At 50.5% G+C, this 14375-nt stretch overlaps 1 protein-coding gene across 3 annotated transcripts in view; it reads left to right on the top strand.

Moving 5' to 3' along the window:
* Positions 1–14375, top strand: part of Sptbn4 (spectrin, beta, non-erythrocytic 4) — an 87193-nt gene that overhangs the window by 15790 nt on the left and 57028 nt on the right. For all 3 annotated transcript variants that reach the window (NM_001100845.2, XM_087555083.1, XM_087555081.1), the window contains 8 exon segments: positions 1266–1357; positions 2654–2734; positions 5618–5733; positions 11050–11162; positions 11376–11563; positions 11661–11778; positions 12056–12214; positions 13598–13900. In NM_001100845.2, the coding sequence (NP_001094315.2) occupies positions 1266–1357; positions 2654–2734; positions 5618–5733; positions 11050–11162; positions 11376–11563; positions 11661–11778; positions 12056–12214; positions 13598–13900 (1170 nt within the window).

Here is a 14375-nt window from a genome sequence, read left to right as displayed (position 1 = left end):
GTCTCATTCTGCAACCCAGGTTGGCCTGGAACTTGTGATCCTCCTGCCTCAGCCTTCCAAGAGCTGAGACCACAGAAAGTGATATTTGTATAAATGTCTGAAGGAAAGTTGAGTCTTTTTAGGATATACAAGAAGGATGTTCCAAGCAGAGGGAACAGCCAGTGGCAGAGTGAGTTGATGAGAGCAGAGTCAGAGACTTTGTGAAAGCAAGGCTGGAGGGCTTTCCCTTTACCCTTAGTGAAGCAAAGTCATAGTGGTACTACCTGGTGGGACCAGGCCTTTAATTCCAGGTGCTCAGGAGGCTGAGGCAGGAGGATCATAAATGTAAGGTCTGTCTATGCAATGAAGGAAGTTCAGGGTTAACTTAGATAACTCAGCTAGATACTGTCTCATAACTGAGAATAGAAAAGGGCTTGCCTAGTAAAAGGCTGGGAGCGTGGCTCAATAATAGGGCCCTGCCTAGAATCCTCCAGTGAGAGGCTGGGGATGTGGCTCAGTGGTAGAGCCCCTGCCTAGAATCCCCCAGTGAGGAGCTGGGGGCGTGGCTCAGTGGTAGAGCCCCTGCCTAGAATCCCCCAGTGAGGGGCTGGGGGCGTGGCTCAGTATCAGAGCCTTTGCCTAGAATCCTCCAGTAAGGGTGCTGGGGGCGTGGCTCAGTGGTAGAGCCCCTGCCTAGAATCCCCAGTGAGGGGCTGGGGGCGTGGCTCAGTGGTAGAGCCCCTGCCTAGAATCCCCCAGTGAGGGGCTGGGGGCGTGGCTCAGTATCAGAGCCTTTGCCTAGAATCCTCCAGTAAGGGTGCTGGGGGCGTGGCTCAGTGGTAGAGCCCCTGCCTAGAATCCCCAGTGAGGGGCTGGGGGCGTGGCTCAGTGGTAGAGCCCCTGCCTAGAATCCCCCAGTGAGGGGCTGGGGGCGTGGCTCAGTGGTAGAATGGTTGCTTAGCATATGGGAGGCATGGGGTGCAACTTAGGAATTCCCACTGTCCCTTTGCACCACATGGTGGGATGACCGTGCAGGGAGATTACCATGAAGACCACCACACTGGCCTACACGAAAGAGGATAATGTTTGAATCAAGGACATTTCCTATAAACTGTGTGCAGGCTTCAGGGAAATAAGACCTGAGTTGACCTCTTCCTCTCAGCTTATGGGTGTGTCAGCACAGGACAGGACTATCCCAGTATGGATCACAGTCCTGAATCCTGCAAGTTTCCCCTTGTACCCACTGGGAAGGGGAAGTGCTTGACCTCATGCTTGTCTCCTCACAGATTCAAGTCATCAAGATTGAGACAGAAGACAACAGAGAGACCCGCTCGGCCAAGGACGCTCTGCTCTTGTGGTGCCAGATGAAGACAGCTGGGTGAGCGCCCCCTCCTCACAGGCAGGTGGGCTTGCAACCTTGGGCTTCCTCCCAGAACAGCAGCTTAAGGAGGAGCACATGCTCTTTGTCATTTTTTGTCCCAGACACTGGTAAATGAAATAGGTCTCTGACCTTAGTGAACAAGCCTTTCAAAGAATTTCAAAAAACACATTCCAAGGCAAAGCTACCAGAGACCTTAGGGAGTCGTGCGGAGGAGCTGGTGGCTTAGCTCAGCTCAGGATTCTGGGTTTGACCCTAGTGCTGCTGAGACAAAACAAAATCCCCCAAACAGTAATGCTGACAGAGATGGCTGTCCCTTTCCTGTTCCTGTCCCTCTGCTTCTACCTCCTCCAATCCTGCCCCTCAGGATATTTAACAAGCATCTATGTGTAGCCCCCGCCCTCCAAGTCCAAGCCCTGGCCTGCTTAAGTGAAGCCGGAGCCAGCTTGCCCCTGTCAGTAGTCACCCTCCATCTAGGGCCTGCAGCCTGGGCAGTGACAGTCAAGGTCCTCCTTGTGGTTGAGAGGGTGGGGTGGGTACAGGCTGGACTGTGGTCTCCTTAGATGCCCAGCTTTGTGGGGAGGGACATGGCACATACTCCAGTGCCCCATGGAGAACAGGGGTGGGGGAACGGGAGGAACAGATGGGAGGGGTGGGCTTTGTGTGCCTTATCCTTCTGGGGCTGTCTTGTGAAGCCATCTGTTTCTCGTGTCGGGCTTTACCTCAGTCATCTTCATACCTCTCACCACCCTCCACTTTCTTCCTCTTTCTTTCCTGCCTTCCTGTCTCTCCTCTCCACTTTCTCAGCATCTCTCTGTCTCTGCCTCCTTCTTCCTCTTTCTTTCCCCCTCTCCTCCTATTTTATCCCCATTTGCTTTCTTTCTTCGTGTATCTCTTCTCCCATCCATCTTATCTTTCTTATCCGTCCGTCCGTCCATCCATCCATCCATCCATCCATCCCTGAATTATTTTTAAATGAGTTTATTTTTCATTTTAATGATTTTTATTTATTTTTGTTCTATATGCATCGGTGTCTGTCTGCATATATGTCTGTGTGAGGGTGTCAAATCACTTGGAGCTGGATAGCAGACAGATGCAAGCTGTCATGTGGGTGCTGGGAATTGAACTCTGGTCCTCTGGGAAAAACAGCCAATGCTCTTAAACCGCTGAGCCATCTCACCAGCCCCCACACCCTTCAATCTTTTACACGCATAAGGTATCCACTTTTCTTTTTCTCACCCCTGTTCTTCTCTTTGGACTCATTTCTGCCTTTGTCTCTTCCTTCCCTATACCCAGTTACCCTGAGGTAAACATCCAGAATTTCACTACTAGCTGGAGAGATGGCCTGGCCTTCAATGCCCTCATCCATCGCCACAGGTATCAGCCTGCCCTGCCCTCTACCCCCACATCCCTGAGGCCACACACTTGTACACACACACACACACACACACTTGTACACACACACACTTGTACACACACACAAACAAATACACACACATGAATGCACACAGATACACACATATACTTGTACACACACAAACACAAACATAAACACATACTTGTACACACACAAACACAAATATATACACACCATGAATGCACACAGATACACACACAAACACACACATAAACACACACTTGTACACACACAAACACAAATACACACCATGAATGCACACAGATACACACACATACTTGTACACAAACACACACTTGTACACACACAAACACACAGACACACACTTGTACACACCCTTGTACGTACACACACACATGAATGATACAGAAAACTTCTGTCTTCTCCTTTACTCCTTCATTGCACTTATTTCCCATTGGACACATGTCTTTCACTACTTCTCAGAGGTACACATACCCACACAGACTCTTGTCCAGGCCACAAACCAGTATACACATGCACCTTGCACATGTATGTGTCTACACATTCAATACCCATGCATATCTACCTCCAAAGTAAGGAACTCATTCCTCTTAATATGGTTTTTATTGAAACACTAACCAAAATCAGTTTGGGGCATCTTGCCAAGGTCCTCCTATGTGGTTGAGACTCTCAGGTCACACCCCATCCCTAGAGAAGTCAGGGCAGGAACACAAGGCAGGAGCTGAAGCAGAGGCTACGGAGGAATGCTGCTTACTGGCTTGCTCTCCATGGTTTGCTCTGCTTCTTTTCTTATGTAACTGAGGACCACCTACTAAGGGATGGAACCACCCACAGTGGGCCTGAACCCTCCGCATCAATCATTAATCAAGAAAATAAGTTCACTCTGATGGTTGCATTTTCTTAACTGAGGTTGCCACTTCCCAAATGACTCTAGCTTGTGTCAAGTTGGCAAAAAACTAGTCAGCAGCACACACAGGTTCCTGGTCTGCCTGGTATTCACCACTGAGGGGCTGGGAGTGTGGCTCAACGGTAGAGCCTTTTCCCTGCATGTGGGAGGCCCATTGACATGCACAGCCAGGATGGAGGACCCATTCCTGGTGGATTGTCTGCTTTGGAATATACTCAGGGCCTCTACATCCCTCGGAGCCCTGCTTCCCAGATCTCTGCACACTCATGTAGCTGTACCCCTTGCACTAAACAGGCTGAAGGTTGAGTGTCCAGAAAAAGGGCACCCACATCATAACTTTCCAAACGGCAGATTGGGGAAAACTGGAGTCAGGTGTGGCCAAAGCCAGGGCCCAGGTTTTCCTGCCACATGCATTTTTCCTCACAGTTGCCAGTCTCGCACAAACACCTCCTCCGTAAAAAACCCACAAGCTGGGACTAGGTCATGTTTGCCTCCAGGCTGCATTTACAAAATGTCTTCTATATCCCAAGTACCATCCGGTGCTCTCCGGAGACTATTTACTATTCATTGATCCCTGTAGGCATTTGCTAGTCCTATCACCCCACTCACAATGAAGAAGCCACAGGAGAAATGGGACACTCAGCCAGAGTGACATGACCAAGACGTGACCTGGCTGGGCCTGAATTCAGTGGGTTGGTTCCCCACCTCACTGAACTTCTAGTTGTGACAGGATGCTATATATACTACTCCTGATCAGATATGCATGCAGTCTATCCATATACATACTCTGAGCACGACACAATACACACACACATACACGCACGTACACATACACATGTGCACACACACAAATAGACACACACGTATACATACCTGAGCAGACACACATGCATCATCTACACACAGCCCAGATGTTACCTATTGCTTTATGTAAATACACCAGAAGATCCAGGGATGGTGGCGCATGCCTTTAATCCCGGCACTTAGGAGGCAGGGGTAGGCGGGTCGCGGTGAATTCAAGCCAGTCTGGGCTACACAGCAAATTCCAGGAGAACCAGAGCTACAAAGGAAGATACAGTCTCAAAAATACAAACAAACAAACAACGAACAAACTGGAAGTTTCTTTAATGCTGAGCCTGATGGCCCGAGTTTGACTCTCAGAATCCATACAGTGGAAGGAGAATTGACTCCCAGAGCTGTCCTCTGACCCCCACACGAGCACCATGGCGTGCACACGCTCCTCCTCAATAAACGAACGAAGGTTAAAGAGTCAGGTAAATATAGCTGGGCAGTGCTGGCACACGCATGCTCTCACTCCTCGCACTCGGGAGGCAGAGGCAGGCAGAATTCGAGGATAGCCTGGTTTACACAGGAAGGTCCAGGATAGCCATTGGGTCAGGGCTACACAGAGAAACCTCATCTTGAAAACCAAAACCAAAACCAAAACAAAACAAGAGATAAATACACCCAGGTAGACATCTGTGTAGCACAGACACATGCGGACTGAGCATGAGACAGTATGCACGAATTCACCCGAGTACACAGTACACAAGTACATGTACCCTGACTACTATGGAATGCTGTGTCCAAATAGATCCAAGTAGATATGTGGACACCGTGTGCACACGTGCTCCCATGCGACACATGGATGTACATATTGCCAGACAATCCCACGGATTTACACAGTCAGGCACCATGTGAGCTCTGATCACACATGCATGGACAGAGCCGCTTGTCTGTGCACACAGTGATACATACACACGAATACATGTTTACACACGTCCTAACAACGCATGACCCAGGCACATGCCCGCCTAGGCTGTAGCACACATGCCTTTCCTCCTTGGCTGGGTCGTACCCCTCCCCTGGGCGGGGCTCAGGTGAGGCCGTCTTTCCACCGCTTGCACTGGCTCTGGGGCCTGCCTGCTGCCTGCTGCTCTGTGCCCCTGCCCAGGCCTGATCTTGTGGACCTCAGCAAACTTACCAAGTCCAACGCCAACTACAACCTGCAGAGAGCTTTCCGCACAGCCGAGCAGCACCTGGGGCTAGCACGTCTGCTGGACCCCGAAGGTGAGCCCCATCTGGTCCCGTCTGAATCCCGCCCAACTCCACTGTGAAAATACATCCATCTCACCCAGTACCACACAGAGCCCATAGTCATTCCAAATCCCACCTCACTCCCTAAGTCGCCCTCATCTCCATCCCCTCCTTCCCAGCCTGCATCCTCCTGTCTCCATCCTCAGCCACACCCCACCTTAGACCAGTGGAACCCTTCTCCTCACCTTTGATTTCATCCACAAGCCCCATTTTCTCTCCAGCCCCAGTGCCCTCTCCAGTCCTCAACTAGGTCTCCACCGCTAACCACAACATCACCTCTAACTTCATTCCTGTGTTTTTGGTTTGTTTTGGAACTAGGCATTGAAGCTAGGACCTGGCACTTGTTAGGCAAAACCTCTACCACTGAGTCAATGCCCAAACCCCTCACAGGTGGAACTTACAGCAGGGGCTCCACCACTGAGCCACGCCCACAGCCCCTCCCTGGGGGATTCTAAGCAGGGGCTCTACCACTGAGCCACGCCCCCAGCCCCTCACTCGGGGATTCTATGCAGGGGCTCTACCACTGAGCCACGCCCTCAGCCCCTCACTGGGGGATTCTAGGCAGGGGCTCTACCACTGAGCCACGCCCCCAGCCCCTCACTCGGGGATTCTAGGCAGGGGCTCTGCCATGGATCTATATCCCAGTTTTCTATTTACTCTTTTCTTTTGGCACAGAGTCCTTGAGCTTGCCATCCTCTTGCCTCAGCCTTCCACATGTCTGAGGTAATAGGCCTGCCCTACCAGGCCTGGCGCTTACCTCTACTCCACTCTTCCTCCCTATCCTCACGGCCTCATTTCTACCCTGGCTACTCTGTCTAGCTCCAGCTACCACTCTGGCTCACTTGCAGTGCCTTCCCATTGTCTGTCCAGCCCAGCCCAGTCCCTCACTCCATCCTCTGTGGCAATCCTCAGTGTTCCCTGGCACTGCCGGTCCCCACCTCTGAGATGACCGAATCTTCCTTTTCTGAGCACAGACTGCATAACCGCGTAGCCGGGTGGTTCTCACAGTTGTTCCTGTTCACTCTCACACAAATCACACCGAAGAGCTGTTTTTGTTTAGTTTTGCAGTCCTGGGTATCGAACCTAGGGACTTGCACATGCTTATCAAGTGTTCTAACCCAGAATACCATCCCAGCCTGCCAACTCTGGCTTTTTTTTTTTTTTTTTTTTTTTTTTTTTTTTTTGAGACAGGGTTTCTCTGTGTGACCCTGGCTGTCCTGGAACTGAGAGATCTGTCTGCCTCTGCTTCCTTAGTGCTGGGACTAAAGGCGTGAGCCACTAAACTTCAGCTATGTTTTAACGAGATGTAAATGAAATCCCAGTTTTATTTTTCTCTTGCTCTAATTAAATCCTCTGACACGATGCAACTTAACGGAGAAAGGGTTTAATTTAGCTCAGGGTTCCAGGTCACAGCCTATCACTGTGGGGGAAGTCAAGGTCGAGGGAATTTACAGCAGCCAGTCACATCGTAGCCACAAAGGAAAGAGAAATGCATGGCTGTGTGCTCGCTTGTTTGTTTGAGCTCAGCTACGTTTCTCCACTTAGACTCAATTAAGACCATCCCTCACAGACACTCAGGTCCCCGATCCAAACTGACCATCACACCCACCATACACTGCAGAGCGGTAAACGTGGTCTCAGCCGTCCGTGCTGCCTCTGACAGCTGCGCTCAGCCTGAACACAGTAGATGTTGGTGGGTGTCAGTTTCATGAGGCAGTGGAGAGGAATGTGGGCTGGATTGAGTGGGACAAGGCCAGCACTTGGGAGACTGGGTCAAGAGGTTGAGGAGTTCAAAGCTAGCCCCATGCAGACTTTGTCTCAACAATAAAACCAGACAGCTGTTTGCTGTGTATGTTTTTTTTTTTTAAAGATTTATTTATTGTATATGAGTACACTGTAGCTGTCTTCAGACACACCAGAAGAGGGCATCGAATCTCATTACAGATGGTTGTGAGCCACCATGTGGTTGCTGGGATTTGAACTCAGGACCTCAGGAAGAGCAGTCGGTGCTCTTAACCACTGAGCCATCTCTCCAGCCCCCATGCTGTGTATGTTTTAAGTAACATCAGAATTTATTGAGTGCCACGTCTGTGGCTACTTATCCTTTTTTAAAAATAAATAATTTTGTTTCCAGTGTGTGTGTGTGTGTGTGTGTGTGTGTGGTGCCTACAGAGCCAGAAACATTTGATCCTGTGGGGCTGGAGTTACAGGTGGATGTGAGTTGTCCCGGGTGGGTGCTAGGAATGGAACTCCGGTCTTCTGCAAGAGCACTACCCCTCTTCACTGCTAAGCCATCTCTCTTGTCCTCCAGCTCCTCTTTCCTTATGTTATTGAGCCAGGGCCTACGTAGCTCTGGCTGACCTCTAACTATGTAGCCAAGGTTGGCCTTGAACCCTGCCCTTCCTGCCCCCACCACCTGAGGGCTAGGCGTGCAGGTGTGTGCAGTTCCTTTTAAGTTTTTCCATGTCCCTGGGGGGCAGGGAGGGAGAACTGTCATCCCCACAGTGGGACAGACTGGGACTCAGAGAGGTTCGGGCCATTCCCTAAGAGCATACAGTAAGTAAGATGTTACACTGAGATTCAGACCTTTGGAGCCTGAGTCCTTAAAGCCACACCGCACACCTCAGGGGGCAGAGTGTGTGCTTGGCCTCCTTGGTAAACGTAAGCATTCCCTGAGTTGCAGCTGAGTGTGGGGCATGGCAGGGACTGAAGGAAAAGGACATATCTTGATATCTTCACAGAACTCAGGGACTGATGTGGTTACAATTTAAACCCATGTCCTGATGCCTTCAAAAAGGAACTGATAAATGGTTATGAGGACAGCATAGAGCTTGGTAGTTGGTCACTTGTCCTTGCCTTGCATGTACAGAGCCCTGGGTTCAAACACACACACACACACACACATGCACACACATGCATGCACACACACGCACACACATGCATGCACAGAGACAGACACACACATATACATACACATAGATACATACAAATACACAGACATAAACAGCAAACACACACACAGAGACACACACACGTACACGCATACACACACAGACAGAGACAGAGACAGACAGACACACACATATACATACACATAGATACATACAAATACACAGACATACACAGCAAACACACACACAGACACACATACAAATACACAGACACTGAAAGATATATACACAGAGACACACAGATACACATACACACACAATCACACATACACAGACACAAAACCACACAGATAGTGACAGACACACACGGAGACACAGACACAGATAAATACACAGACACGGGGTTGGGGATTTAGCTCAGCGGTAGAGCACTTGCCTAGCAAGCTCAAGGCCCTGGATTCGGTTCCCAGCTCCGAAAAAAAGAAAAAAGAGAAAAAAAAATACACAGACACACATACAAATATACAGACATACTCACAGACACACACAGACATACAAACACCCACACAGAGACCCACATACAAATACAAAGACACAGGAAGATACACACACAGAGATATACAGACACACATATACTCACAGACACATATACACACATAGAGTACAGACACACAGATAAATACACAGACACACATACAAATATACAGACATGCACATAGACATACACACATACAAATACACACACACATACTAATAGATAAACCCACACATAGACACACACAGACACATATAATATATGCAGATACACACACAGAACACACACACACACACACACATTTGATATTATGAGACAGAATGATGAAAGAAACTGAGATATGGAATGCAGATCCAGGTAGGAGTAAGAGGCCTATGTAAGGAAATTTGAGTTGAGGAGTGAGAGTTACGCCAGGTAGAAAGAAAGGATATATATAGGAGGCCTGAGGTGGTAGCCATCGATAGGACGGCGTTCGGAAGTAATTACAGGGGCCAGTGAGATAGCTTGACCCATAAAGGTGCTGCCACTGGGCATGGCAGCATGAGTTTGACCCAGAGCCCCACACTGTAGAGGAAGAGAACCAGCTCCTCACGACAATCACATACTTTACTGTAGTTAAAAAGGAATATTACTGTTAATCTATCTGTGGTTGTCTGTCTGACTCTGACCCCATGAATTAGAAGATCCCCACTGGGCAGATTAAAAAAACAATAACAAGGGGTTGGGGATTTAGCTCAGTGGTAGTGCGCTTGCCTAGCAAGCGCAAGGCCCTGGGTTCGGTCCCCAGCTCCAAAAAAAAAAGAAAAGAAAAACAAAAAACAAAACAAAACAAAAAAAATCAATAACAAAACCAGGCCTCCTCCCCAGAAGGTGGATCTTGGGAGATAGAAGCAGATGGATACCTGTAAGTTCAAGTCTATCCTGGTCTACAAAGCAAGGTCTAGACTCAGTGGTTAAGAGAACTAACTGCTGTGGGGCTGGGGATTTAGCTCAGTGGTAGAGCGCTTACCTAGGAAGCACAAGGCCCTGGGTTCGGTCCCCAGCTCCGAAAAAAAAGAACCAAAAAAAAAAAAAAAAAAAAAAAGAGAACTAACTGCTCTTCCAGAGACCCAGGTTCTGTTTATTCCCAGCTCCCAAATAATGGCTCACAACGGTCTGTAACTTTAGTCATAGGGCACCCAGCGCCCTCTTCTGGCCTCTGAGAGCACTGCACAACATGTGATACACAGACATATATGTAGGCAGAACACCCATAAAAATGGAGTTTAAATTTTTAAGAAAAAAATAGCCAGACTGTGGTGGTGCACACCTTTAATACTAGCACTTGGGAGGCAGGTAGATCTCTGAGTTCAAGGCCAGTCTGAACTACAGAGGGAATTTCAGGACAGCCAGGGCTACACAGAGAAACCCTGTGTTGAAAGCTCCCCACCTCCCCACGTTATTTTAAGAAAAAAGAAGCAAAAAGGAAGAAAAGAAAAGGAAGGAAAGAAAAGAAAGTGAAAATCAGGAAGAAAGAGATGGTTCAGTGGCCAAGAGCACTGACTGTTCTTGGGGAGGATCTGGGGTTCAGGTCCCAGCACCCACACGGTAGCTCACAACCATCTGTAACTGCAGCTCCAGGGGTTTTGGCGCCCTCTTCTGGTCTCTAGTGGCACTGCATGCACACAGCGCACGCGCACACACACATGCAGGCAGAACACCTAAACACAGAAAATGGTAAAACAAAACAAAAACTTTTTAATTATAAAAAGAAATTAAAAAGAAAAGAAAAAACCCCGGCCCTTGAGGAGTAGAAAGGTTGCTTTGGCTAAGGCCAAACAGTCAGAGACTTCATCATGCTCCTTGAACTCCCTCCCCCACCAGACGTGAACATGGAGGCTCCAGATGAGAAGTCCATCATCACCTACGTGGTCTCCTTCTACCACTACTTCTCCAAGATGAAGGCTCTGGCTGTGGAGGGAAAACGGATTGGGAAGGTAGGAGGGAGCCTAGGAGCGGGGAGGGTGGAGACCTCAGGAATCGCCCACGGGTCTAAGAGAGAAATCTCTATACTGCTGCTCAGGGCCATCAGAGGGGTCCCCCACCCCACCCCACCCGCCTTACACCGGAACCAGACCCCCCACACTGTGGACTTGGAGATTTCTCCCGAGCGCAATGAGACCGACTCTCCGTTTTTTGTGCTGGGTCAGGTCCTGGACCAGGTGTTGGAGGTGGACAAGATCATAGAGCGCTACGAGGAGCTGGCGGCGGAGCTGCTGGCCTGGATCCACCGCACCGTGGACCTCATCAGCAACCAAAAGTTTGCCAACTCACTGAGTGGGGTGCAGCAGCAGCTGCAGGCTTTCACTGCCTACTGTACCCTGGAGAAGCCCGTCAAGTGAGACTCGGCTCAGCAGCGGAGGGGTGGGGGGGGACGGACCGAGGAGTGGGGACGGACGTGGGAGACGGGGGACTCTGAACTCATGTCTCCTCAGGTTTCAGGAGAAGGGGAACCTGGAGGTGCTACTCTTCAGCATCCAAAGCAAACTGCGCGCCCACAACCGGCGCCTCTTTGTGCCTCGGGAAGGCTGTGGCATCTGGGATATTGACAAGGTGATTGAGGTTGGGGGCAGGAGAGAGACAAGATGGCATGATTACATTGTATATAGGTCCCCGTTATAGAAGTATGGACTGAACGTTTATTTTGCTTGTCTTCCAGTGGTAGACTTATGAAAAGGCAGGTTTTTTGGGGGATTTTTGGGTTTTGGCTTTTTCCTAATTTGCTTGGAGGTGTCATCTATGCCATGAGTGGCCTCAGACAGGAAAGCCAGGATCATGAAACAGGGCACAGTTGTTAAAAATCTAAGTTCCTCCTCTTGTCTTCCTCCAGGCATGGGGTGAGCTGGAGAAGGCAGAGCATGAGCGAGAGGCAGCCCTCAGAGCTGAGCTCATCCGACAGGAGAAGTTGGAACTCTTGGCTCAAAGATTTGACCACAAGGTGGCCATGAGGGAGAGCTGGCTAAATGAGAACCAGCGCCTGGTCTCTCAGGTACAAGGTTGGGCTTGGGCAGGGTAGGGGCTGGGATGATGTGGGCATGGGCGCGTGAGGGTGTGGGGGTGTGAGGTGGGGGATGGGCATGTAAGGGGGTGGGGGTGTGAGGTGGGGGATGGGCATGTAAGGGGGTGGGGGTGTGAGGTGGGGAATGGGCTTGTGAGGGGGAAGGGTTGGGACGGTGTGGGACTGGGCATGTGAGGGGGTAGGACTGGGGAATGGGCATGTGAGGGTGTGAGGGTGGGGGTGGGGTGTGAAGTGGTGAGGATGTGAGATGGAGGATGAGGATGTGAGGGTGGGGGTGGGGTGGGGTTTGGGGGTTGGGCATGTGAGGGTGTGCGGGTGTGTGGTGGGGGTGTGAGGTGGGTGGATGGGGATGTGAGGGTGGGGGTGAGGTGGGGGATGAGCATGTGAGGGTGTGAGGGAGTGGGGTGGGGGTGTGAGGTGGGTGGATGGGGATGTGAGGGTGGGGGTCGGGGTCGGGTGGGGGGATGAGGGTGGTGGGGTAAGGGCGTGAGGGTGGGGGCTGGGGGTGGGAGTAAGAAGACCTCATTGCACAGAGGCTCAAAATGGAGACTATGTAACACAGAAGGTTGGTTTAGTCTTTTAAATGACAAAAGAGGATAAGGGGAACCCGTCTAAGTTTCAGTTAACAGTTAACAGAGTTAACAGAGAGTGAGGTTGGTCTCCGGAGTGGCAGGGAGTAGTGACATGAGGATGGAGACTGTGTCTGGTATCCAGGGTAATGCAGGAAGATAGAATTGGTCTCCTAAGTAACAGAACAGTGGTAAATCTGGTCCCTGGTCTCCAGGCAAAGGCAAAGCTGAGGCTGTTTTCTGGTAACAGGTTGACAGGTAGAGCTCTAACAGAGGAGACTAAGATTGGTTTCCAAAGAAACTGGGGAAGGTGGGATGGTTTCTAGGGTAACAAGGGAGGATGGGGGCTGGTCTCCAGGGTAACTAAAAAAGGTGTTCTGTTGTCTAGAGAAACTGTGATGGGTCTGGTTTCCAAGGTAGCAGGAGAAGGTAGGATTGATTTCTAGGGTAACTGGAGGTGGGTGGGACTGGTCTCCAAGGTAACAAGGGAAGATGAGACTGGTTTCTAAGGTAACTGAATAGGGCGCAGCTAATCTCCAAGGTAACAGGTGGGACTGATTTTTCAGGATAACCAGGGAGGGTGGGGTTGGTCTCCAGGCTAACAGGGAAAGTTGGACTGATGTCCAAGATAACTGGGGAAGTGGGGCTGGTCTCTAGGGGTGAAGGAGCCTGTAGGCTTGCTCTGTGATGGTGAGGAGAGAGTTTCTACAGTCATTCAGGGTCAAAGCAACAGGAGGACTTGCTGAGGCAGCATGGTAAGTGTCTGTGGCTTGCAACTGCCCAGGACAACTTCGGATATGAGCTGCCGGCAGTGGAGGCAGCCATGAAGAAGCACGAAGCCATCGAGGCAGACATCGCGGCCTACGAGGAGCGGGTTCAGGGTGTGGCGGAGCTAGCCCAGGCATTGGCAGCTGAAGGCTACTATGATGCCCGGCGAGTGGCAGCCCAGCGTGACAGCGTCCTCCGCCAGTGGGCCCTGCTGACTGGGCTGGTAGGTGCCCGGCGGACCCGGCTTGAGCAGAATCTGGCCCTGCAGAAGGTCTTCCAGGAGATGGTCTACATGGTGGACTGGATGGAGGAAATGCAGGTGAGGACCAGATGAGGGCCTCAGTGCAGGGGGTCGGTGTTTGCGGGACAGGAAAGGGTGCGGTTCTGAGGGTTGACTCGGGTATAGAGATGTGGGAGGGAAGAGACACAGAGAGATAAAACCCCAGGTGGATGGAGATGTAGCTCAGTAGGTAGAGTGCCCGCCTACCCTGGATTCCACTTCCCGAAGCGCAGAAACCGGGATGGTAGTGCACACCAGGAGTCCCAGCACTCAGGAGTTAGAGGAGGGAGGATCTGGAGTTCAAGGTCAGCCTCCACTGCATAGAGTTCAGGTCTAGCCTGAGCTGATGAGACCCTGGCTTAAAAGAAAGTCTCAGCAGGTAAAGTGTTTTCTATCAAGCCGGGTGACCTGACTTCAATGTCCAAACTCCCTCAAACTGTCTCTGACATGGTGCAAATGAGCACGTGTGTGCCTGTGCACACACAGTAAAGAAGTGAGCAAAGGTAATGAAAAT

The sequence above is a fragment of the Rattus norvegicus genome, chromosome 1 (genome assembly GCF_021556685.1).
Source record: "Rattus norvegicus strain SHRSP/BbbUtx chromosome 1, alternate assembly SHRSP_T2T, whole genome shotgun sequence".
NCBI classification, from domain to species: Eukaryota; Metazoa; Chordata; class Mammalia; order Rodentia; family Muridae; genus Rattus; species Rattus norvegicus.
Note: the sequence above shows the minus strand (reverse complement) of the source record. Positions and strands in the feature narration are given on the sequence as shown.